The following is a 27,234-nucleotide window of genomic DNA, read 5'->3' as shown; positions in this document are numbered from 1 at the left end:
GTGCGTCGGTACTAACAGTCAGTGTCTGCTAAGACAATTTATGACTTCTGTCTGTTTTGCAAGCGTAATTGAGGGCGATTACAATGCTTTCAAGAGGGGGGTATGCCACAAACTGGTGACATGGAGTGCCACAACCCACACATACACTCTCTGCTCGTTGCCGGACAGCAATGATGACGTGGCTGCCTTGTGTGGATGCGGGAAAACAGGATTATACTGCTGACATGGCACTATCGTACGGACAGGCTGCTAACGTGGCATCCCGTAAAACGTGGCGCTGATTGCGGCAGTTCTTGGACAGCTTTTGACACTGTTTTTGGGCATTTCTTTTCTACACCATGTAGCATGGGGGGGAGAGAGAAGCTCTTGCTTTATTGCTATTGGCTCAAGAGAGAGAGCTTGTGAGAGAGAGAGAGAGAACCTGCTTTATTTTATCAGAACTTTTAATTTCCAGCTTTTGGGCTCTGCTTTTGGCATCCCTTGTAAACTTTTAAAAGAGTCTCTGGGCTCTCACTTCTCAGAGCTTCTGGGCACAGAGTCTGAGAGCGAGTCCCAAGCGACTTACTTGTGATTTGAACACAGATTAATACAAAAAGAAATACCGAAAGGGGTGCCAGTCTCTTTGGGGCCAATATCTCTAGGCACGAAACTCCGTCGAGCCAGTGTCGAATCAAATGTGAACTGTGAACTGTTTTGAAGTGATCTTTTGTGGTGTCACGGTAGATTCTCGACTTGGAGTGTCCAAGTCTGTTACAATCACTGTGGTGGGGGGCCAATAGAGCACCGCCGGTCGCGCGTTTCAGAACGCAATCGAGGAGAGAAATGCAAACGCCAAGTCGCCGCCTTGCTTGCGTTTCAAAACGCAAGCAGGGGAAGGTTTTCCGATCATCGTCAAAGGGCCACTAGAGGGCAGCATTTTAAAACGCTGCCACCAAAGAGAGTGGGGACACTTGGGCATGCGACACCCTGGCGTTTCAAAATGCACTTTGCTGAGGGCAAATGCCGCCGGCTACAGAGTTGGAGGGCTTTGTGGAAAGCGCCAAAGGCACCGAACCACAACGTTTTAAAATGCCAACTGGAGAGGGTGGGGGGTTAGGCATTGGTGACAAGATCTCTTCTTCTTCTCCGCTTTGTGCAGCTCTGCCTCCTCCCAAGAGCCTTCAAGCATGGAGCTCCACCAAGGGCTCTAATACCATGTCAAAGTCGACGATGCGGAAGCGTAGAGACCAAGGGGGGAGAGAGAGAGAGAGAGAGAGAGAGAGAGAGTCTCCTGAACCAATTAACCTTGGCAATGAATAATTGAACGCGTATACAATGGAGGCAAGGGGTTGCTTATATAGCAACCTCAGTAAGTTGCTCTACCCAGACTCTGACAAATAAGTAAAAGAAATACCTAAAAGCCAAATAAATAATGGGCTCACATTGGGCAGTTCACTTAATATGACAAAACTCTAACAATCGGGTGTATGAGTTGTAATTTCAAGTTGTAGGTCTCTCTCCAAAAGTCGTTCAAATAAGGGAGCCTATATTTAGACATCTAGCAAGTCAAATTTGATACCTATTCAGGGTTTAGAGATGCCCACACGGCCCTAACCTTCATTCGGCAATTTGGTATAGCTTTTTCTGGAGAGCACTACTCAGAACGCTCGAAGATTAAAAGGGCAGCATCTTATCTGAAAGGAAATGCACGCACGTGGTGGTCCACTCCTCTCTTACAAAAAGAAGCACCAACCAAGTGGCTTAATTCGAGAGACTTTTCATTTCCTCTTGGCTCACTTGGGAGTACGAGCGCGATGTGATTACAGATTGGAATCATCTACAGATGACCAAGGAAGACACTTTGGATTCAATCTGCGAAAGGTTTTGGGATGCTTTCTACTTGCCTCTTCCTTCAAAAAGATCATTTTTAAGCAACAAACGGAGCGGTTTTGCTCTAGACTCACTAAGGAAATTCGAGATTACTATTTACTACAGAAATCCGAGTCCATCCAGCAACTGATGGTACATGCTAAGCAAGCGTTTGCTATGCATTCGGGTAACATGACTTATCCCACAGATCAACAGTTGACGCCAAGGACCGGACAAAATTCGACCAACGACAACAGAAGGAAAAAGAAGTTTCAAAAGAAGAAAGATACGCATCCCCCGTTTGATGGAGGACCAAAAATCCGAGTATCTCAAAGAAGGCAAGTGTTTTGATTGTGGCAAGCAAGGGCATATTGTCGCACGGTGCCCCAAACATCTGGACGCAGAGTCTCAGAGCAAGTTGGACCCTCGATAGTTGTACCCACTTGAATCAATAATAAAAAAATACCGAAAGGGCAACCAGTCTTTGGGGTCAAAGCGTCTTGGCTCAGAACTCCGCTGAGTCATGTCGTTTCTCTCTCAAATATTAAGTGTTTGAAGTATTAAAATGTGAAGTTTACAATCATCTCTGTGTTTCCGTCCGATCACTCAAGAGGGTCTAGGAGAGTGACAATAGTTTTCAAACGAGCTATACAAGCGAGTCAAAGTTAATTGTAATAAACCCTTTTCCTATCCAATCTTCTTTTATGTTCCTTAAATGATACCCCTCTTTCGATAAAACTGTGACATTTTAATACTAAAATATCTTAATGGTTAACCCACAAGATAGTACATATATTTTAGGTGACTTCGCAAATTCACAGTACCCTACTTTACGAAAGAAACCTTCACTTTGCGAAGGTTGGTCTCATGGTAAAGTGGGTGCAACCCGATAACAACACGACGGAATTAATCCCGAGACTCATGCCTCAAGACCCTAAACTCGATTTAAAACACTCATCAATAACCTTACTATGTTTCCCATTGATGAGTGAAATTTCTTTGTACACTAAATACTTGGATATGTCACCACAATTTTATTCTATAAAAAGAAAAAGCCTTTCAATAGATCTAAAGTAAAATAGAATGGTGCTAGTGTAGAAAATGAAAAGCCCTATGACATTGGAAAGTCGAAAGTCATTGTACTCTCTATATATAACGAGGTTGCATAGCGCGTGCACTATATGCAATGTGTTTGTGCCTTTTCACATCTTTTCTTTAGCTTTCACCTTTCTTTTCCTTAGTATTTTCTTGAACTATGGATGTATGTAAGCCACTAGTCGCTACAGAACTACATTTAGTATACAATTTCCTTTACACACTAAATGCATGGTTATATTCTAGAGTCTCATGGCGGGACTCTAGAGTCTTGGTACCATAAACAATGCATGAGACAAGAGTTCCTTTTTTAGGCTGCGGTCACGCAAAGCATGGGTATCAATTACATCCTAGGATAACTCTACATTCTACACGATCATTGACTATGATTTTCCTTTGTAGTACCCCTCTCCAAACCACTCACTAGTCACCACATTCATTTAAAAGGGTGGTTAATTATAAGTAATTAGCCGTATACATTGCGAGGGCACGAACTTTCGCAATAGTGTGCAGGAGTCATGCGTGCTCATCAACGTGTCTGCACATAAATGCTTGAGAACATACTGGTACAAAGAAAGTGTTTAGACATGATCACAATGCCTAAAAAAAGTGAGTTGAATAGCCAGGCAGCCACCACCGAGAGTAATAACATTGGTCTACCAACACATGTGCATCTGTCCCCAATTTTTCTATGCAAGTCTAATTGCAACTAAGTCCATTTTAGTCAAGCTAGAAACAAAGATGGTCAAAAGTCAAGGCCCTCAGCTCAGGTCTCTAAAACTCGAACAAATGAGGGATGGGGCCTTCATACCAGACTGCAATTAAGGATGGCTGCGCGGCGCGAAGGGAAAAGAGGGGGAGGGATGGTTGGGGGGGAGGGGAGCTGACCTGGTGTTGGCGAACTGGAAGAGCTTGCCCTTGCTGGAGAAGATCATGACGCCCACCTCTGCGTCGCACAGCACCGTCAAATCGTGCGCCTTCTTTAGCAGGCCGCCCCTCCGCTTTGAGAACGTCACCTGTCGGGTCGCCGCATTCTCGATCCGCTTGATCTTGATCGTCCGCCTCGCCATCGAGTACCTCGCCGCACCTGTACAACAACCGTTGCAAGTGAGAGATAGTAAGGGGGGAAACCCTGCTAACGAAGTACGATCCCCCGTTCTGGAATAATCTGGATCCTTGAATCAGCCTCCTTCGGGCAACCCCTCAGGACTATTTGACACCACTTTGTCACGTGGAATCGACGGTCCAAGATCTCTGAAAGATGTGGACCGTCCGTTTATTCCCAAAAAAAAAAAGATTTTGATCGGTTTGCCTCCACGATTTGAACCCACCACCTCCCACACTAGAGACGTCGGCTCTCCCATTAAGTTATCGTGTGCCACTTGAAAAGAGGGTGAGAATATAGTATGATATTGCAAAAGTGACGGGGTGCGGATCATAGGGTGTTCACTTGGAGATCACTTTGGAATGGTTGGGGTCACACAATGATCACTTGGAGATCACTTTAGAATAGGTGGGGTCACACGGTGATCACTTTGGAATAGGTAAGTTCACAGAGTGATCACGTCTCAATTGGGAATCACACGAGGATTACTTGGCGATCACTTGATGTTCACATTGAGTTTCCTTGGGGTTCACTTTGATTGTGATCATATGACGATCACTTGAGGATTAATTTGCCATCGGACGGTGCAAAACCAATCCCGTCACCCCCAATTGATAGCGACCATTGATCCCACCTGACACAAGTGGTGTCAAATAATCCTGAGGCAGGCAACCACCACAAAATGACTCTGGTTGATTATCATGGGTAACCCTTTTCGTGCCCCACCATTGCCCGATTTTACACTAGCTCCCGCTTACGTGGATTCTTACCAACAGTACAACGATAAAGCCTTTGGCAGTGCCTAGGCATGCCAACACTATCTACATAAGCCCTACATTGAGAGACAAAAGAACCCTGAAAGAAGTGTGGACTACATAAATAGAAAGTGAGGAAGGGGGGAGAATCGAGAGAGGGAGAGGGGGAGAGCCCTCTCTCCATATTTATCCCATTCCGCCAATACATATATCCTCTCCCTCTCTCTATATTTGATTTGTAACCCATTTCAGTGCATTTCAAAAGACAAACTTCCGGACAAGAAGCTCCTCAAGTACACCACATATGGCATACATGTCGACCAATGCAGTGTCGTACACAATGTTTTCTTTCAACAACCCTCGACTACAATACCATCATGAATTATTTTGTCCCTATCAGCATCTTGTGTAATGGCGCATGAATGTAAGGTGCAAGTGTATGTGATTGCATTTGGAGAGATGTCCTCTCGCTGCATCTGTTGAAAACAACCAAGAGCTTCTTGACCCTGACCCTAGCCTTTAAGATGCAAGGGTATGTGATTGCATCTGGAGAGGCACCCTCACTTCGCATCCATTGAAAACAAAGCATGTGTGATTGCATCTGGAGAGACACCCTTCTTGAAGCGTGAAGAAGGGATCTTTTCAGAACTTCCCTCAAGATTTATTCCGCCCGAGTGAGTGGTGGGTACAGTGTTCGGGATTTGGCCAAATTCCCAACATGACAAATTTCCCTACCCAAATTTTTCAAAGAGGCATTTGTAAATTTGAAAGGGAAGCTTCCCTTTGGCTCAAAAAATGAGGGTTCCTTTTCCTCTTTGACCAAAAGTGAAAGGGCATATTTCCTTTCTCCTTACTTTTAAGACTTTCCCAAGGTTTAGAGCTTTACAAGAGCAAAATTAAACCTAAAAATATGTATAACATGATATCATAAATGATCTAGTGGTTTGGACTAGGAAAACCAACAAAAAGTTTATGTTAATTCATTCTCTAATTTTGAGTTAAATACTTAAACAAGGGAAGGAAAATGTAACCTAAAAAGTAAGTGACAAAAAGTTTATGTTTCATTCTCTAATTTTGAGTTAAATACTTAAACAAGGAAAGGAAAATGTAACCTAAAAAGTAAGTGACAAAACAAGACAATAGTACTCAAAGATACTAATCAAAAGTTCTATGAAGAAAGTTTAAAAATTGACTTTAGTAACATAACATTTTCAAAAGCTTACTTGAGTTTTGAGGTCCTTTGAAAATCCATTTGATATAAAATAAGTAGTACACCTTGTTTCCAAGCTTTTTCACTTGTAGCAAAGAGCTACCTTATTTTCATCCCTGTAATGACTTTCAAAAATACTTTCAACAAAAACTCATCAAGATGAAACATGACAGTCACAAAAAGTGTTAGCACAACCAAAATCAACTTTATAAAAGAAAGATAACATTATCAAGGGTGTGCTTGAGAAGTAGAAAAAATTTACTCTTGAAAAGATGGAGGGTATTCCAAGAGAGGTTCAAAATGTTCCAAGCCTTCTAGTCATGAAAGAGGCTCAAAATACCAATACCTCCAAAAGGTTCTCTTCGAAACAATACTACCTTCCACAAAAGGGTGCTTGAACATCATTTGGTCGACAAAAAGACATAAACAAGCTCATACATGTGCTTCCACAAAAAGGAGTCTCAAAGCATCCACATCAAAAATACTACCATCCACAAAATTTCAAGGTGTTCGTTGGCCAAAAAGACATAACCATGCCCATACATGTGCTTGCACAAAAAGGAGTCTTGCATCCACATCAAGTCATATGTCAATGGTTGACATCCCTCCTTGAGTGAAGAGATGTCTATTTGTATCACTTTTCCAAAGCTCCATTGCATTTGAAAGGTTCAAATCATCTCTACCTGCAATGGCAATTGTCATCAATGCATTCAAGCTCTCTATCTCTAGTCGATTCCTCCATTTGGTTTTGATTTTAGTGCGGGCACTAAATCCCCTCTTAAAATTGCACTACTACAACATTGTACAAAATCAATTTGAGAAAACTTCAATATATTAGGGAAAACATCTTTCCAAGTGGCATTATTTGCAAGCAAAGAAGCCATTTCAACAAGGCTCATTTTGGAAAAATCAATGTAGGCTTGGCGTTTGAATTTCCTAAACTCAACTTTGAAGGCCTCCCCATCAAGAATAAGAGCAAATGACACACTTCCAACCCTTTTGGCAAAACCATAGAATAAAGAAATCTTATCACATTCATCATTCCCGTAATCCTTGAGCAATCTCTCATGCATAGGATGTTGAGATGGAACCAATATTTTGATTGCATTCAAAATGGAATTATCAAACAAAGCACTTTTCAAGGCATTCACAAAGTTTCTTTGCATACTTGAATTGAAAATCTAAAGCTTTATGAAAATCCACACCTTCAACATCCCTTGTGATTTTTTGACCAAAGAACATGTCTCCCTTCAAGGAGGTCCTCAAAGCATGCATATAACCATTGCTTGCACCATGATCGGGCATGATAGGGTATCCACCAATACCTCTTTGAGCCGCATTCAAGTCTATAACACGCTCATCCAAGTACTCATCCTTAATACATAGGATTGTGCTTGTGACTATTCCATGAATGGTGGTCACATCTACATAGTCCTTTTGAAATCTCAAGCTCAAGTCCGTTACCTTTTGCAAGATATCGGCAAGAAAATGCATAGCATACAAGCATTCAAAAGTGCTCAAAAAATCATACAAATCTTTGCGTTCCTTCTCCAAAGCGACAAGCAATGCATCCATTGACTTACAAATTTTTGTAATGCAAGCATGACGACTAAGCCAACATATCTCAAAGATACGTTGCATTTTAATTATCTCACAATCAAATTCCTCTTGTAAACATTTTAAGGCATCCATTCGATTAGAACTACTTGTAAAATAGTTAGCTATGCCATTCACAAGAACATCAATTCTTTTTGCAAAAGCAATTTTCTTACTTGTGTCGGATGTGGTTAGATTTGTGCGGTGCGCAACGCAATGTATAGACGTTAACATTGGACTCACCTTTTTAAGGAGTGTAGCCACTCCTTTTTTTCTACCCAGCATTGTGTTGCAACCATCGGATCCAAATGCAATTAATTTTGAGAGGTCCAAATTAGACTTCTCTAATTCAAGCATGATGGTATCAAAAATCCCCTTTGCGGTGCTATCATTGGTGCGAATAATGCCATAAAATGCATTGCAAGTAATAGATCCATCCTCTAAATAAGAAAGGTACATAACCAAATGGTGATGAATGGACATATCCGTGGACTCATCCACCACCACTCCAAACCATGGACTCTCCCGTACCTTTTCTAATGATTCATGCATTATGGAATTTGCAATACATTGCAACATTTCAGAGCAAGCTTTATCATCATTATAGAGGCTTGTCATCAATTTCACATCCAAATCCAAGCAAGCAAAGAAGGATATAATAAAATTGACAAATTGTTTCTCCCAATAAAGTAAGCTGCTTTGAACAAGTTAAGCAAGGAGTCTTCTTGAGTTGCATGCATCTTCTTCAAACCCTTTTGCATAGCCGGTTTTCCAAACACTAATGCATTTCGTGCATCCCTATGGCATTGTGTGCGTGCTTGGCTAAGAAGGTTACTTGTTTTGAAATTTTTAGATCCTTTCTTAGAATAACTACATCGAGCATGTGGATACTCCGAGCAATACGTGCAAAAAAGCCTTACCTTTTTATCATCATACACAAGCCAAGGTTTGAATCGGTCCAACCATTCATCTTGCCATAGCTTTCTACGAACCTTTTTCTTATCCGACTCCTTATCAACATCAATAACAATGGTGGAAGATTTCTTACCGGCTTTCTCATCAATTCTTGCCTTTTTTGAAGCTATCTTTGTCAAGGTTCCATATTGCACCACAGAACGTTGATTACTCTTTCGGTCCATGGCACTATACAAAAGCACCACAACAATTAATCATTTAGTTTATAAACATCTTGCTCCACTTGTAAAACAATTAAAATTTCACATTTGAAGAGATTAAAATTTGAATAAAATCAAAACTAATAAACACTCTAAAAATGAATACTTAATATAGACTAAAATTTGCGTAATATGTATGCAAGTCTATAATATTATTTACCATTTTGATAGTTTTAGCAGAAGAGGGCATGTTTTTTCTTTGAGGTGTTGTCAAGCTTGACAAAAATAGACACTTAGATTTTTTCCTTTGTAAATTGTGGTGTTGTCAAGCTTGACAAAATGCTAAAGTTCACTGAGGAGAAGAGGGTAGCCACATGGGATACCTACAATGTTCGGAAAAATGTGTCTTAGCTTAATATCATGCGGTTATCAATTTTGAAGATGCCGATTGAAGGCAAGGGAAAAAAGAGAAATGCCGTCCCAAAATAGAGAAAAATAATGCAAAAATCCTAAACATAAACTTAATTTCCTCTCTGCAAAGAGAAAAGAAATTTTGTAGAATAGTGCAAAAATCCAAAACATAAATTTAATTTTCTAAAATTTTCTCTCGGCAAATTCAAGAAAAAGAATTTTATATGTTTCATTGTTTGAACTTTGCAAATTGCACCTTCTGGAATCTGCCGTAAATACTAACCAGTTTTACAGGAGCCTGGAACACTGGAGCAGCTCGCTTGAGTCCTGCCTTGCCTCCTAAGTCCTCCGCCTCCGCCTGCTGCCCTCAAGGCTCAGCCGTTGTACGCACTTGCCTCCTCCGCCTCCGCCTCACGCTGAGCAGTGAGCAAGCTGAGTCTTCCCGTGACTCGATGCAGGCTGAGTCTTCCCGTGCCTCGCGCTGAGTCTTCCCGTGACTCGATGCAGGCTGAGTCTTCCCGTGCCTCGCGCTGAGTCTTCCCGTGAGACTGGATTGAGGCTGTTGCACGCAGCACTGGCCAAAAACGTTGGCGGCTAAGAGTCAAGACTCACGACGGACTGTAGTTGGCTGTCATACTGTTAAGGTTAAGCACTGAGCTGCAAGCAGTAAGCTGTGGATGGACCCAAGACGGTGGTCGTGAATCGTGATGATATCACGATAGCAGGCTACATCTAGCTATTAGCACTGTGTGTGTGTGTGTGTGTATGCGAGGCAGCAGGCTCGAGTTGACTCCTGACTCCTGAGGGACTGAGAGTCGAGATGTCTAGACTCTAGATTGAGCTCGCTCCACTGTTCGTAGTTTTCTTCAAATCAGTTTTCGCTCCACCGTTCGCTACGTGGATGATTGTCCTGCGGACTCATGTGTGTGTGTGTGTAAGAGAGAGAGCTTCGGAGATGAGTGAAAGCTAAACGCCTGCACAGAGAGGCTGATTGTGATGATGAGGAGAAGATGGGCGATGGGAAGCTGGGCTGCAGGCTTTGGCGATGGTGTGAACAGTGACTGTGTGAGGCTTGACCACTGGTTCAACTGATTTCTGAAGTGCAGCAAAAGTTAAAACATAATTTTCATTTTGAAATTTGGGCTGTAAGGTAGCGCCGTATCTTAATGATAGTATTAACACTCACAGATGTGAGTTGTAATTTTTAGTCCATGTGCACTGTGGCATGGATGATGGACAATACATATTTGAATTTGATAAAAAATTGTTTATCTCTGAAATTTGAATCTGAGCGGTGAGTCTTGATTCCTGACCCTTCAATCTCAATTCTCCAGAGGCCTCTGTCTTTCTCACATGTGGCATCATACATGACACACACTCATATATATATATATATATATATATATATATATATATATATATATATATATATATAATCAGACTTCCTCTTCACTTATATACAAAAAGGGAAATCTCTTTTTTGTAGAGATTTAATAAGGGGATTTTCCTACTTCTTGCTAGGCATTAAGGCATATCTCCTTTTTGACCAAATATTCACCTCTACCATCTTCCTTTCGGAGACCACTCCAAAGGGCAAAATCACTTTGCCAAACGGCACGAATGTGAACTAAGACACATTTTTCCCGAACACTGTTAGCATGTAGTGTCTAAACACCTGAGAGCAAAGACCGCGCATGCGCGAAATCACCTTCTTGCCTTCATCATCCAAGATGATGCCGCCGTGCTGAAGTCGACGGAGTAGGGCAAGCCCTCTCGCCCGCTGACGCGTGAACCTGGGTGTCCCGGTAGGGGTCTCTAGCGGCGTGTCGTCGGGGGTACGAACGTCAAGTGTCTCCACTGGAGTCTGAGCCGCGAAGCAAGGAGTGTCCACTGGAGTGACTCATGGAGGAGTAGCTAGTGGTGTGTAGCCGCTAGGAACAGGAGTCAACCGCGCAAAACCTGGTGTCGATGGCGATGCCGTGGCTGGTGTCGGGGCGGGCAAAGAAGGGGAGGGTAAAGAGCCTCGTCGAACACGAGGCGGTGTCGAAGCATTGGCGGCGGCATCCCCACAACAATGGCCACCGCCACCACTAGAGCGTCGGTGCCTAGACGAGTGTGAATATCGTCTCGTCGACACCGAAGCTTCGGAGTGCGCTGAATGCTCCGAAACAGAGGGAGATGCGGCTGGAGTAGGAACGCGTGTTGGTGCGCCATAGTGATGACGCTCCACGTACCACTGTCGCTGCTGGGGTGATAAAGAAGAAAGAAAGTCCTCATCATCCATACCTGCATTAAACACACAAACATTTAAACTTAATATTGAATGAATGGAGTTGGAAACATGGACAAGTAGATAGAGAGAGAGAGAGAGAGAGTAGAAAACATGGTCTAGAGGTGCACGGAGATCAGAACCATCGGGTTATAATCTCGTCTTTATTGGTCAATGCCTATATTTGTGGGTACAAGAAATCTACACACCCACATCTACATGATAGTGCATGTAGTGGACAAAACCCCTTTGCCTCTTCTCTAGCTATAGCATTTCACAGCATCTTAACATCTTTTCACAGTAGATCTTTTCACCATTCGTCTAACTCTAATTTTTTTACCGTAATCTCGAAGGTAGACTCTAATATAAAAACTCAATCCAAAATCTTATCTTAAATCTAACCTAATTGAACACGTGGTGATTCGCTCCATTGAAGGGTAAAAGACATACCAATGGGGCTACTAGCTGTGTAGATGTGAATGGGCCTCACATATACAAATACTTCAATGCAAGAGTTTAATACTCTCACCTCTCCACCCCGTCGATCCATGACCCAGGTGATGGGACAAAAACCTCCTCGAAGCTGGCCCAGCCGCCGCCACTCCCCAGGTGATGGGATAATCCCGTCTTGATGCAAACTCTTGCTGCGTCCCTTTGCTTCCACCACCTGTCTGGATTGGTCGTCCTCTCCTCCCCGATACCCTTCCACTCCTCTCTTTCACGCTAGTCATATCTGGCATCTGTGTATCTGACCTCCGATGCTTCATGTAGTCGCGCATGCGTCTCCTTATACAAGCATCGTCAAATGTATTCTCCAGAGAGGGAACTAGAAACTCTCGATGCAGTGTAGCAATAAGATAATCCTTAGAGGCTTTATCCTGATCCCTCCAAGAGACCATGGCAGACTACAGTGTGTCAAAAAACCTGTTTACACAACTGTTGTATGCGGTCCATCACTTGCTTCCCCTCAAGGGTCATAATGGTCTTATCGGACATACGATCGATGAGGTAGGTGTATCCCTTTGGCATGTCCCTCCCGTGAATTGTAGCAACCCTGTCCGATGAATGCTCATCATCCAGGTCTCTAGGTGACCCCGACATTGTTGGAATTAGGGTTGCAGAGAAACACACACAGCTTGGAGAAGACGAAGGAAGCTCAAGGCACACGATAGAGAGTGTGTTACTTAGTGTGCAATGGAAAGATAGATAGCCCTAGAGTGATGGGCGTATATACAATGCACGGGGAAAAAAAACCTCCTAAAGAGGGAAAAAATGCCCCGGCGGTCCTAGTGTGTTCACACACATCACTACCACATGTATATGGTAACAAATCCCCCCTGGAGTGATGCGGTGAACGAGAGCTGGCACATAAGTAAAGGGAAGTGCCATGCCCTGAGGACAGGATCAGTCCACAAAGGGGAGTAAGCCCAAAGCTTTGCGGAAAGCTTCAAGCTTCTCATGAGACAATGCCTTTGTGAAAAGATCTGCAAGGTTGTCCTGTGTTGGCACATAAGCCAAGCTGATCTCTCCTGCTGAGAGCCTCTCCCTGACATAGTGGTAATGCACCTCAATGTGCTTTGTGCGAGCATGAAAAACTGGGTTCCTCGCAACTGCCAATGCGCTCTGACTGTCAGTGTAGATAGTGTTGGCAGTGTCCTGTCCAACACCCAAGTCAGCCATAAGCCGTCTGAGCCATACACACTCAACCGTAGATGTGAAGACTGCCCTGTACTCAGCCTCACAACTCGAAGTGGCCACAGTAGGTTGCTTCTTGCTCAACCATGATATACATGAACTGCCAAGCATGAAACAAAAACCACTTGTGGACACTCGCGTGTCAAAACAACCAGCCCAATCTGAGTCCGAAAAAGCATGTAAGTCTGGTGGCAATGATCCCCCCTTGGGATAAAACAAGCCAAGATGTAAAGTGCCACTAAGGTAGCGGAAAATCCTCTTGACAGCCTGCCAATGCTTAGACCCTTGGCTATGCATAAATCTGCTGACCTGTGAGACTGCAAACTGAATATCCGGCCTCGTGTTGCATACATAAATGAGGTAGCCAACAACAGTTTGGTAAAGAGTGACATCAGCAGGATCGCCAGCATCATGTAGACTCAACTTCAAACCTGTTTCCATGGGAGTGGCAATAGGTTTGCAATCCTCAAGTCCAAACTTACATAGCAATGTCTCTATGTAACTTTTCTGACACAAGGCAATACCACCATCACACTGCTTAAACTGTATACCCAAGTAATGATGCAACAGCCCCAAATCTTTCATCTTGAAAGTAGCATTCAAATCAGCCTTAAATTCAGCAATATGTCTCTCATTTGGTCCAGTGATCAGCAAATCATCAACAAAAAGAACCACGATGAGAAATACATCACCCTCACGCTTACATACAATGTGCTTTCTGTTGGACTGTTACGAAAGCCTCGTTTGACCAAATGAGTGTCAACTTTCTCATACCAAGCACGAGGAGATTGCTTCAACCCATACAAAGCCTTGTTACATTTGCACACTTTGTCCTGTTGTCCTTTTATGACAAAAGTGCGAGGCTGCGTTACATAAACTTCCTCAAATATGTCACCATTCAAGAAAGCAGTAACAATGTCTGATTGATGTACATCCCAACCAAAATGAGCTGCCAATGCACATAGAAAACGCACAGTAGTCATACGACAAGTGGGAGCAAAAGTCTCTTCATAATCTATGCCTTTTTGCTGTGCATAACCCTTTGCAACAAGTCGAGCCTTATGGCGATCAATCTCACCATCCGGCTTGCATTTCAAATTGTAAACCCACTTCGTACCAATGGCCTTTTTGCCAGGAGGCAAATCACATAAAGTCTATGTGTCATTTTCTATAAGTGCATCATATTCTGATTTCATGGCAGCAATCCAGTTTTCTGAATTCTATGCTTCATCAAAAGACAGAGGCTCCTCAACATCATGTAAACTAGACACAGCCAAAGCATAACAATCTGATGCATAAGATGCATGGCGAGAGCCTGAACGAGTACGACTAGATAAAGGTGCATCCAATTTACTGTCACGCAAAGTGTGCACCAGCCATTTTGGCATACCTCTAGCCTGCTCATTTTCAGCCCTTTCCTCATCAAGTACATCATGTACATCTGCATTAGTAATAGGCTGTTCTAAAACATTTTCAGAAACCCCCATAGGTTGTACATTTGCCTCATTGGAACTTACATTCGTATTTCCACCACTGAAAAGAGGCAACAAAGTGTCATAAATGTCCTGTGAGCTTACATTACTGTCTCTAGTACATGACAGCAAGGGCTGAACAGAATCTTCCACAAACACTACATCCCGTGAAACCAGAATACGTTTTGTTTGCGGATGATACAACTTGTAACCTTTGCTTTCAGCACTATAACCAACAAAAATACATTTGACAGCCTTATCATCCAATTTTCTGCGCTGCACTTGTGGCACCAAAGCATATGCCAAACAGCCAAAAACACGCATGTGCTCAATAGAAGGTTTTCTATCATGCCATGCTTCATATGGAGTAAGAGACTGCAAAGCTTTCGTAGGACACCTGTTAAGTACATAAGTGGCACACATGATGGCCTCAAGCCAAAAAGAATGCGGCAAAGCTTGACTTTTGACCATACATCGTGCCATTTCCGTTAGTGACCTGTTTTTCCTCTCAGCAACACCATTTTGCTGAGGTGTATAAGGCACTGTACATTGGTGTTTTATCCCACGACTAGCCAGAAATGCATTAAATTCATGAGACATATACTCCCCCCCTCGATCGGAACGGAGGGTGCCCATAGTACATTTTGAGACATTTTCAGCCATAGCCAAAAATTGTTTGAAGCACATAAAAACTTCGGACTTCGCTTTAAGCGGAAATACCCATGCATGCCTGGAGTAATCATCAATGAAAGTCACGAAGTACAGGTAATTGCCCAAGGACGGAGTTTGCATGGGCCCACAAACATCACTATGCACAAGCTGCAACCTGCATGTGGCCCTAACTGAACCATCCTTTGGAAACTTAGAACGCTGCATTTTACCCAGAATACAGCCTTCACAAACATGTTTGACAGGTGCTTCAAGAGGCGGCAAAGAAGCAACCATATCAGATTTCTGCAAACGCAGCAAATTGGTAAAATTCAGATGACCAAAATGTGCATGCCAAAGTTTTGCATCTGAAATAGCCCTTGAATCTGCAACAGCATTTGCAAAATTTTGTCCACACTTGTCATACAAAGTGAGCTTATACAGCCCACGGCACAAAAGCCCAGATGCAACAATTTCATCACCAAAACTGAGATCATGAACTGTACATCTGTCATCCACAAATTTGACTACAAGTCCAAGTCTAGCAAGTGCGGATACAGACAAGAGATTCTTCTTGATCCCAGGTACATAAAGTGCATCAACAAGTGTGAAGGAACTGCCATTAGCAGCAGTGAGCACAATCTTTCCAACTCCCTGAACTGGATAAGAGGCGTTGTTGGCACAAGTGACTGAATTCCCATGAGGGACAGACTCGAGAGAGGTAAACAATTCACGATGTGAGGTAATGTGCTTTGTAGCACCACTGTCGAAATACCACACATGTGAATCTGTAGCAACTGACAAGCATGCATCATGGACAGCAGGATTGTAAGTGCACTCTACGCTAAAAGCCCATTCTGCATCAACATCAGCATCACAATCTCCTTTCACAGAAGACTCAACAATGGCTGCATTTGTAGTGGAACCAGCATTTGCAGTGGAACCACCCTCTTTCTTCTTAGCCTCTTTGGCCTTCAACTTAGGACACGACTTGATCAAGTGATCATTGGCTTTACAATAATGGCAACGCATCTTCTTTTTGCCCTTATCACCAGAATTGCCAGACGAAGTACTGCCAGCAGAAGCATTAGGAACAGAATTTTTGCCACTCGCAGCAGAACCATAAGAAGTGGCTGCATTACTGTTACCACCCTTTCTTTGAGAAGCAATAAAAGCCTATTCAACTGCACGCTGCCTAGTCCTGTTTTTTCTAGAAAGTGACTCTTGCAATAGCAATGTGCATAATGCATCAAAGTTGACAACTTCAGGATTTCCTTGGGTCATCAGTCTCCAAGTACTAGCAAAAGTCTGGTAGGAATCTGGTAAGGCATCAAGAACAGTCTGCACAAGGGAACTGTCCGAAATGACTTCACCTGCAGAAATGAGTTGCTCATTGATATCCTTGACACTAGCAAGGAAAGTGTCTATATCATCTTCCTCATGCATAATCTTCGACTCTAGCTCTTTACGCAGCAAAGCAATTTTAGCCTCATTGCGGCTTGCATAAAGGCCTGCTAGAATATCCCAAGCCTGTTTTGCAGATTTTGCTGAACGGATGTGAGGAATAATGGTGCGCTTCACAGACAACGCAATCAATGCATGAGCCTGCGCATCCTTAACATCCCAACGAGCTTGTTCTGCCGTAGGCAAAACAACTCTAACAGCTGCAATCCTTGCAGCAAGACCTACAACATCCTCAATATCGCCTACATCTTCAGAACCAGGACGTACATCAATGCCCTGCACAATGTTCCAGACACCTTTTGACACAAGAACATGTTGCATCATATAAGCCCACATAGGGTAGTTGTCCCCATCCAACCTGTCCTCGGCAGCAAACATCTTGAACACATCTATGTTGTTGTTGTCAGCCATGGTAAATGATGCACCTGATGTGAAAACTGCCCGAAAATAGGAGAAATGGAGCGGGAACAACTTGTGCTATATAGCACAAACCGTAGAAGACTATAAGGCACTTGTTATGCAAAAAACGGCACTGACAGAAAATCTGCACAAAATGACGAAATAGCCTGTGCAGTACTGCCCGTAGTGGAAACGGAGGCTGAAATGAGCCCAAATCAAAATTCTGAGCAGACCGAGCTCTTTGAGCATGCCCAAAATATTTGTCGACCTGCGAACGCTCGCCAAAGCTCACTGAAATCGGAGAAAGTGAGCAGGCGTGTGCTGGAGCAACTCGCGACTAAGCCCGGGAGGACGTGACCTGCTCTGATACCAATTGTTGGAATTAGGGTTGCAGAGAAACACACACAGCTTGGAGAAGACGAAGGAAGCTCAAGGCACACGATAGAGAGTGTGTTACTTAGTGTGCAATGGAAAGATAGATAGCCCTAGAGTGGTGGGCGTATATACAATGCACGTGAAAAAAAACCTCCTAAAGAGGGAAAAAATGCCCCGGCGGTCCTAGTGTGTTCACACACATCACTACCACATGTATATGGTAACAGACGCAATGTTCGGGTCACTCCTCAGCATCTCCGACGCAGTGGCCGAGACACCACTCTCAAACGCGTAGGCAGTATAATCCTTCGGTGTAGTCTGAGCAGTCTCACAAGCAGGGACACTCCTCGGTGTGTCCTAGGGACTTTGCAACATATGAGCTCTAGAAACGACGTGCTCCTCGCCACAACAACCACCATCGCTAGACTGTCGTGGAATTGTTGGTCCGCATGGTCCATCAAACATAAATCTAGATCTAATGTAATCTTAAACTCAAAATAAACCTAAATTTAATCTAATCTAACGTAAATCTAAATCTAACGCGCGTTAATAAACCTAAACTAATCTAACGTAAATCTAAATCTAACCTTATCTTAAACGATAAAAAGAGGAAAATGGTATAACCTTTCTATCACCCAAGTGTGGTAGATTGGTTATGCCATTTTCCTCTTCAATAACAGGTAAATAACCTAAATAAACCTAAATCTAATCTAATATAACGTAAATCTAAATCTAACGTAAATAAACCTAAATATAATATAATCAAACATAAATCTAACTAAAAATAAACCTAAATCTAATCTAATTTAAATTAAATAAACCTAAATTTAATCTAACGTAAGTCTACATCTAACTTAATCTTTAACGTCTTTTGGGATAGTTTCCTACGACATTAAAACTCTCTTCTTCTCGTGTGTGTGTGCCAATAAAAAGAGAAAAATGGCATAACCTTTCTATCACCCAAGTGTGGTAGATTGGTTATGCCATTTCCCTCTTGAATAACAGGTCTTGAGTTCAACTCCTCGTCGGCTAGATCTTTAAGGTCTCTTGAATTAGTTTCCTACGACGTTAAATTAAACTCTCTTCTTCTCGGGTGTGTGTGTGTGTGGGTGGGTGTGCATGCCAATAAAAGGAGAAAAATGGTATAACTTTTCTATCACCCAAGTGTGATAGATTGGTTATGCCATTTCCCTCATGAATAACAGGTCTTGAGTTCAACTCCTCGTCGACTAGATCTTTAAGGTCTCTTGGGATAGTTTCCTACGACGTTAAGACTCTCTTCTTCTTCTTCTTCTTCTTCTTCTCTCTCTCTCTCTCTCTCTCTCTCTCCCCCTCTGTCAATGTATGTGTGCATTCTTTGTTTATGCATGTGCTCTCTCTCTCTCTCTCTCTCTCTCTCTCTCTCTCTCTCTCTCAAAAACACAATGTGTGCGTGTGTGAGAGAGAGAGAGAGAGGGAGAGAGAAAGAGGGGAAGGGAACATGAGAGTGAGAAGAGGGAAGGAGCATACATGGCTCTCCTTCCTCTCCTCGTGTGTGTGTGTGTGTGTGGAGAAGAAAGAGAGAGAGAGAGGGAGAGCGCGCGCGTTACCTTTTCTTACTTGAGCGCGCGCCGAAAACTCAGATCTGGGATCTGAGTTTTCGGACGCTCTCGGTTATTTTTTTACCCCTGGCGACGTCGCTATAGGCGTCACTAAGTTACTTATAACTTAGCGACGCCGTGGGTTTTCACATTTGAGCGTCACACTGTGAACGTCGCTAATATTAAGTACCTCTTGTAGTGTATCAGTATCTTGTGAAATGCCACATGCCTTCAAGTTGCAAGTGTATATGATGCATTTGGAAAGATGCCCTCTCTCTACATCTGCTAAAAACTTGACCCTGACCCTTGCCTTCAAGATGCAAGTGTATGTGATTACATACGGAGAGACACCCTCGCTTCAAATTCGCTGAAAATAGCTGAAAGCTTATTGGCCCTGCCCAAGTTGGGTATATCCCACCATCAGTGCATTCGAGGATATGACATCCCGGAAAGGAAGCTCCTCAAGCTGTCAGGACACCGGCAAGGCCGAACTAGACAAGGGCAGGGCCGGGCTAGGCAGTGTGGAAAGGGAGTCCAACTAGGGCAAAGGGCCAGGGGCTATGCAATGTGGAAAGGGAGTCCAACTAGGGCAAAGGGCCAAGGGCTATGCAGTGTGGAAAGGGAGTCCAACTAGGGCAAAGGGCCAGGGGCTATGCTATATAGTGGGTGGTTGGGTGGTGCACTCCTAGGTTCTAGTTCCCCTTGTCTAACATTGGTATCAAGAGCAAGGTTCCTTTTTTGGGAAAGGCACAGCCGTGGAGGAGGGGAGCCACACAATTGTGCATGCTTTTTTGCATGTCGGAGTCAAGGGGGCGTGGAATGCCCCTCCTGTGTGAGGAGGACGACAAGGCAAGCACGCCGTGGGCAACCCCCCTTGCAAGGAGGAGCTGTCGAGGCAGACCTGTATCAAACACGCCACTTGCGGGCTCTATGGTTGCACGCCGGGCGGGGGAGTGTTTTACGTCATTGGGCCGGAGCCCCTACCTCAACACAGAGGCGGCCATGGCGTTTTGCTTACTTGCGCGCTGCTCTGAGCGGCCATAGCTGACCGTGTGACGTTTATTTTCCCACTTACGGGGGCCCAACCCCCTTGGGGGTTAGTGGCCACACCCAAACTTTAACCATAAGGGGCAGTACCCACAGTGGGGTACTCCACCCCCTTCCTCCACTTGCTGATTCGGCAAGGCCGGAGAGGTGCGGCATAGCATCGACGAGGCCGGCACAAACTTCGAGCCAAATTCTCTGCGCATTATGCAGAAACTCAAAGATTTAAAGAACACCATTCCGATGGGAGTTCAAGTACAATTATTTGGAAAAATCAATTAATGCTTTCAAGTCTAATTGATTCGGCTATCAAGAACTTGTGGAATTCCATATACGGCGTACAATTCAAATCAATTTCCATCGGGATACTATCAATTTTGATGGAATTAGCAAGGCTAATTACACTTTGCGAGTGCTCTCAATCTTAGGTATTTTTTATGACTAGTCCTTGCACCGCACTGTGTCGCCATGGATTTGGATATCAATATGACATTCGATTTTGAGCAAAGTACGCTTGATCCTGCCAATGATGGCCCGCGGCCGGATCCTCTCAAGGAGAGTACCCTCGACGCTACGGCACGTGATGATACTTACGAATTGCTCGATATTCAAGAATTTCATGCACTTCAGACACGCATGACAGTCATGGATGAAAATTTTAAAGCTTTAAATGAAAATGTTACTAAACTATCCACATTAGTAATTCAATTCATGCAACAACAGTCCAAGAGTCCTGCTGACACACACATGCATGAGCACCTTGCTACACAAGGGCAAGGCCCTTCTAATCCAGGGCAAGGCTCAAATGCTGACACATTGCATACTCTCACTGCAAAAGAGGTGGATGAATTGTTGGAAAACACCAAACCACTGATTTTTAAGGGAGAAGACCGAGACCGCAATAAGGATGCAGTGAATATCTTTCTCAACAAGTAGGATGGAATTCACGCCTTACCGCGTACTCCGGACGTAGTCAAAGCTCTGCAAACGAGCTTAACTCTAGAAGGCAAGGCCTACAAATGGTGGATGTCTCTCAAGGAGAAGAACATCATACCACAGAGTTGTGGGCAGCTTTTGAAGCTATGTTTAGCAAAGAATTTTTGCCTACAAACGAGGCAGATCGGAATTGGACGGCTTGGGACACATGTTCCATGCGCCAATACCCATCACTGCGTGAATATATCTCTCACTATCGGATTGTTATCCTCAAGCTGGAAGGCTTAGATACCTTTCAACAAGTACGGGGGTTCATACGAGGTCTGACACGTGAGCTTAAGAAGTATGTCAAGACCCAATATCCTAAAACACTTGAGGAAGCCATAGTGAAAGCACATATTCAAGATGATCCAGATGAAAAGAAAACACATAATAGTCACGTGCTTGCTAATACACATGGTAATACACGCACTCAGTATGGGCACAATAAAAGAAAAATTATAGTTGCCAATCCGGATGCATCTAAAAAACCCAAGGGGTCCAGGGGTCCTCTCTCTCCTGAGGACTTTGATAAAGCCAAGAAAGAAAAATTATGTTTTCAATGTTTAGGAAGAGGTCATGGCAAAAAGGATTGTACCAAGGGGAAATCTGCTGCTCAGGGCAAGTAGAAAGCAGTGCACATGGTGCAACTGTGCACATGGTGCAACTGCTGCCTCTTGAGTCTTCCTCACGATTCTCTACAGTGGAAGTAACACACACCGAGGTGGTGCATGAATGCTGTCTCACAGCTTCCATGTGGCAACCAACATTTGGACCACATGAGTTAGTACGTATGCACGGATATTTGCAAGGGCACAAGGTGCGCATCTTGGTAGATGACGGTGCTACTCACAATTTCACCAATTACAGATTGGTGAAAAAACTCAAATTGCCTCAAACTCCGAGTACCCACCGCTACAAGGTAGCAATGATGAATGGACATGATACCAAAATTTGGGATACTCAATGCCGAGCTATTCCATTGGAAGTACAAGGGTATTCCACATGCTTGGATTTTCAGGTTATAAACATGGAAAGGGCATATGTGGTTCTTGGTAGGGAGTGGTTGCATAGCCTAAGACCATCACTGAAGCGTAGCTATGAGCACAACAGCTTGATGTTTGAATCCCATGGCGCACATGTGTTGTTGTTAGGAGAAAAAGATATACCTTCATCACCACTAATTTGTACCGCTGAGCTTATGCAACTCGTTTCTCATAATGAAATAGATCAGGTTTTCTTGTGTTACTCACTGTCTCATTTTCTTTCTAACATTGAATCTGTTGAACATTCCTCAACGCCGCATGCTTCTCTCTCATCTGTTCCACCAATGGCTAATTCTAAACAAGAAAACGTTGCTAGTCAATTACAAAAATTATTAAAGGAATTTCAAGATGTTTTTCCTAATGATTTGCCATCAGGATTATCGCTGACACGATCAGTGCAACATAGCATTGATGTGGGTGCAGGCTGTAAACCTGTTAGTAAACCACCCTACCGTATGAGTTATTCGGAAGCTGCTGAGGTGGAACGCCAGCTTGCTGGCTATCTTAGCAGAGGGTTTATACAACCCAGTTCTTCACCATGGGCTTCACCTATCCTATTAGTGAAGAAAAAAGACGACAGTATGCGCATGTGCGTAGACTACCGTAGCTTAAATGCGGTTACGATTAAGAACAAATACCCATTGCCCAGAGTAGATGAGTTGTTTGACAAACTCACTCATGCTCGCATTTTTACAAAAATAGACTTGCGGTAAGGATATCACCAAGTCCGTATTCGACTTGCCGATATACCCAAAACTGCATTCCGAACGTTTGGACTCTACGAGTTCTTGGTGATGTCCTTTGGGTTAACCAATGCGCCCGCAACATTCATGACACTTATGGATAGTGTCTTGAAGCCATATTTGGGCAAATTTGTCATTGTTTTCCTCAATGACATCCTAGTCTACAGTGCTTCTGAAAAAGAACACTTACAACATCTCGGGCAGGTGTTTGAGTTGTTACGCACAAACAAATTATATGCCGGAATCTAAATGTGATTTTCTAAAAGACGAAATTCACTATTTACGGCATGGTATTTCAGCTAATGGGCTATATATGGACCAATCCAAAGTGGATACCATCCGGAAATGGCCTCCTCCTAAAAATCTGGAAAGATTACAGATTTTTTTAGGATTTGCAGGTTTTTACCGAAGGTTCATTAAAAACTATGCTAATATTGTTGTTCCCATGACGGATCAACTAAAAGGCAAAGGCAAAGATTTTCAGTGGGGATCCGCTCAACAGCACAGTTTTGATACTCTCAACGATGCATTAGCTACAGCTCCTATAATGGCTATTGTAGATGCTTTGAAACCACTCGTTTTGGAAACGGATGCCAGTGACCGTGCTATTGGAGCAGTCCTTTTATACAAGACGGACGGCCGATTGCATTTTCAGTTTGAGATTGTGTTTGACCATGAAAGCATCAAATGGTTTACACAACAAACGGATTTGAAGGGTCGAAAAGCCAGGTGGGCTGAGATTCTTCAGGAATATGACACCAAGCTAAGGTATCGCAAAGGCCGGTACAATGTAGTGGCAGGCGTTCTAAGTTGAATGCCAGAGATCAATTCTCTCTTGTTCACAGAACTTCCTAGTGAATTTTTAGATTCTCTCAAAGGCAAATATGAGCATGACGAAGCATATTCCAAAGTGTGGAGCCATGTTCAAAAGAGGGATCCTTCTCACTCCAATGACGGTAGTGTACAGTTAACCTCAACACCTAGTTCTCCTTTATCGAGTGATGAACTACAGTGATGGAAGCATTTCACCATCGACAATGGGTACCTACTCCATAAGGGGAGAGTTTGTGTACCGACGGACAAAGACATTCGGCGCCAAATTCTTTATGAATGTCATGATGGTCCAAGTGCAGGGCACCCGTGGATTAGAAAAACTTATGCTCTCATACGGCGACAGTTTTACTGGTCAGGTATACATGGCTTTGTTCAAGCTTATGTCTTGCATTGCCAAAAATGTCAAGTTAACAAAGCGGAGCGCCTGAAAGCAGGACGACTTACATCCTTTGGAGATCCCCAATGTAAAATGGCAAAGCATCTCTATGGACTTTATTGTAGGTTTACCAACCATTGTACGAGGTTATGACTCGGTATGGTTGGTCGTAGACCGGTTGACTAAACTATGTAAGTTTATTCCAACCAAATCAACAGTTAAGACACCAAACCTAGCCAAGTTATTTGTGGACAATCTATAAAAATTGTATGGTTTGCCAAGTAACATTGTCAGTGACCGCGATCCCAAGTTTAATAGTCACTTTTGGAGAGTTGTGTTTAAACGATTGGGTACACAACTGAACCTGAGTACAGCTGATCATCCAGAAACAGATGGTCAGACTGAACGAGTTAACCAGGTGCTAGAGGATATGCTAAGAGCATACGTCAGCAAAAAACAGTCAGACTGGGAAGAATACTTACCTATTCTCGAGTTTGCCTACAACAGTGCTAAGCATGTCACAACAGGCTTTAGTCCTTTCATGCTCATGTATGGGTTTCAACCTAGGTCACCAGTTACGGTGGGGTTGGCAACCGAAAAACTCCAATAGGTCATGGATTTTCTCCAAGACCACATGGATATGCTGAAACTTGCTCGTCAGAATGTTCAACAAGCACACGATCGGTATAAGAAGTACGCTGATGAGAAACATCGGCAAGTTACCTTCGAAGAAGGGGAGGAAGTATTTTTACGTGTGCCAGAACATTCAGAAATTCTGAAAACTGGGCCAACACCTAAATTATCTCCCCGATATTGTGGGCCTTTCAAATTAAATACTCAAGCGAGTAGGTGATTGTGCCTACAAATTATTGCTACCTTCACATTCTCGTATTCATCTGGTGTTTCATGTAAGCCGTTTACGTAAGCGGTTACATGGGGACGACAATGTCATTGACCAACAGATTTTGGTAGCTTTCATTGAACCTCCTACCTTACCGCATGAACCTGAACGTGTTCTCGATTATCATGAGTTGAGTACACATCATCATGTACGTCAACAAGTCTTAATCAAGTGAAAAGACCGACCGGAGGAAGGTGCCACTTGGGAAAACATTAGTGTTCTTAAGAAGAAGTTCCCCACAAAATATATACATGTCCAAAATGCAACAACTCATCTTGTTATAGGGAAGGAAAAGGTAACTTGCAAAGTGCTACTTCATTTCTCATTGGCTTTGCTTATACAACATAGGTTTCCATTAGGAAGTGAATGGGGTATAATGGGGCCTCTTTATTTGGAAATTTAAGAAAATCCTTAAGGCTTAAGATAGATTTTACCAAGCCTAGATTTGGGCCTAGACAAAAGGGATAGACTTAACCTGTCTTTGGTAAGATTATCTTAGCTTTTCATGACATTCCCAACTATGCATGTGCTCTGCATTGTCTCGCCAGGGCATACCTAAAGGTAGGATCTGGTGAACTGTCTATAGGTGGGGATCGTAGTGGCCAATATACTAATTTGTCTAAAATAAATCATTACCTCCATAAACCTACTTAAGCTGTATGCCCAAATAGTGATGCAAAATCCCCAAATATAACATGTCAAAAGAGGCATTCAAATCAGCCTTAAAATCAGCAATATGTCCCTCGTTTGGTCGAGTAAGCTACGTATCATTTACATAGAGCACAATGATCAAATCATGCGCTTGCTTGATGAACAACGTGCTCTCACTTGTACTAGTCTACAGACCATATGCATCCCAATAACCATGATTCTTTTTATACTAAGCACTTGGATAGTGTAGCAAAGTAAACATGTTGCATCTCGAATAGTCTTAATAATGTGTAGGGATGGATGGTCTCACCACCATGTCATGAATCTTCCATGTGTGCATGCTGCTTGTATTGCAAAATCAAACACAACTCCCCCCATGGGTTGACCCCCTTGTGGGGCATTTTCTATGATCCCAGAAACATGATATGAAATTCCCATGCTTAATATCATGAGAGCCATAATTAATGAATTGTCCACATCTGTTTGTTTAATTTTGTAGAATTCCAAAACATGTCATCTTACGTCCTCGTTTAATTCTTCTAATTTCCATATTGTCTTTGCAGCCTTTACAATATTTTGTATCCCAATGTGTAGATGCATACCCTCTCTCACAAATGGGTTCATAAAAATATCAGGCCTACGGCTATCCTCCTCCAATACCACACCTTCATCCACAAAGATTGGCCTCTTCTGCTTCACACTTTTCTCCCTTACATTTGACCTATTCATCTCTAGACTTTGTCAACCCATTTCCGCCATTGAGGAATGAGTGAGATCAACCAAATTTCTAACAGCAGTCGAGGCTTAATAATCTCTAGGCAAGGTCTTGCATATCGAGCCATTGCTCTTCTTTGCAACTTTAAGATAGGCATTGTACTTAACAATATGAAGCACGACCATTTCCATATTTTCCCCAACAACTTCATATAGACAAGCTAGTGGCGTATGGTCCATAAATGGTTATGTGCCTAGACATTGTCAATTGAAGGCTTAATCAAGATGGGCTAATAGAGCTCTAAATCATCTATAGCCAAAGTGTAACTTCTAGATGACAAAGCAGGATAATCAAGAATCCTGTCCCTCCTCCACCTAACTATGTAAATGTGACATGACGCAATGCAAGAACCGTTATTACTATGCATCTTACAATTAATATTAACCATGATTACTGCTCATGGGTAAAATGTTAAAATGCTTTACTGATCTTAATTTTTGAAGATGTTAAAATATATAAAAATTTAAACCAAATTTTAAAATGTGAGATCCTTAATTTTGAAGATGCCAAAAGAGTTAAAAGTATAAAACAAACTTTTAATTGTGTCCAATCCATCTTTAGCACCAAATTTGATTTAGTGAAATATGTCAACTAGGAATTGTATTTCATTAGTTTTGTGGAACGCTTGGTCTCTATGAAAGAAAAAGAGCTCTTTGAGATTAAATGGCTTTGTTTTGTGTAAAGTGTAAGATGCTTCATTTACAAAGGACTCGTATGCACATCAGCGTGCAGTTCTTGTTGCAAGAAATGGCACAGAGCAGAGTTTGACGTCACATTGAATCTTGACCCTTAATGAATGGTGGCCAGATTGTGATCACAACGTGAGATGGATAAATTGTTAACTGGGATAAG

General features: G+C 42.9%; 1 protein-coding gene and 1 pseudogene across 1 annotated transcript in view; both read right to left on the bottom strand.

Annotated features, from left to right (window-relative positions):
* LOC147458645 (MADS-box transcription factor 23-like) overlaps window positions 1–4,115 on the bottom strand; it is a 59,314-nt gene extending 55,199 nt beyond the window's left edge. The window contains exon 1 of the mRNA XM_086510108.1: window positions 3,832–4,115. Coding sequence (XP_086366234.1) covers window positions 3,832–4,013 — 182 coding nt within the window. The 5' untranslated portion in view covers window positions 4,014–4,115. The remainder of the gene's footprint in view (window positions 1–3,831) is intronic.
* Window positions 4,116–6,595: 2,480 nt separating this feature from the next.
* On the bottom strand, window positions 6,596–8,370 carry LOC147458644 (uncharacterized; annotated as a pseudogene).
* Window positions 8,371–27,234: the final 18,864 nt, after the last annotated feature.

The sequence above is a fragment of the Adiantum capillus-veneris genome, chromosome 4 (genome assembly GCF_014529385.1).
Source record: "Adiantum capillus-veneris isolate H3 chromosome 4, ASM1452938v2, whole genome shotgun sequence".
Lineage (NCBI taxonomy): Eukaryota > Viridiplantae > Streptophyta > Polypodiopsida > Polypodiales > Pteridaceae > Adiantum > Adiantum capillus-veneris.
This window is presented reverse-complemented; position numbering and strand designations above follow the sequence as displayed.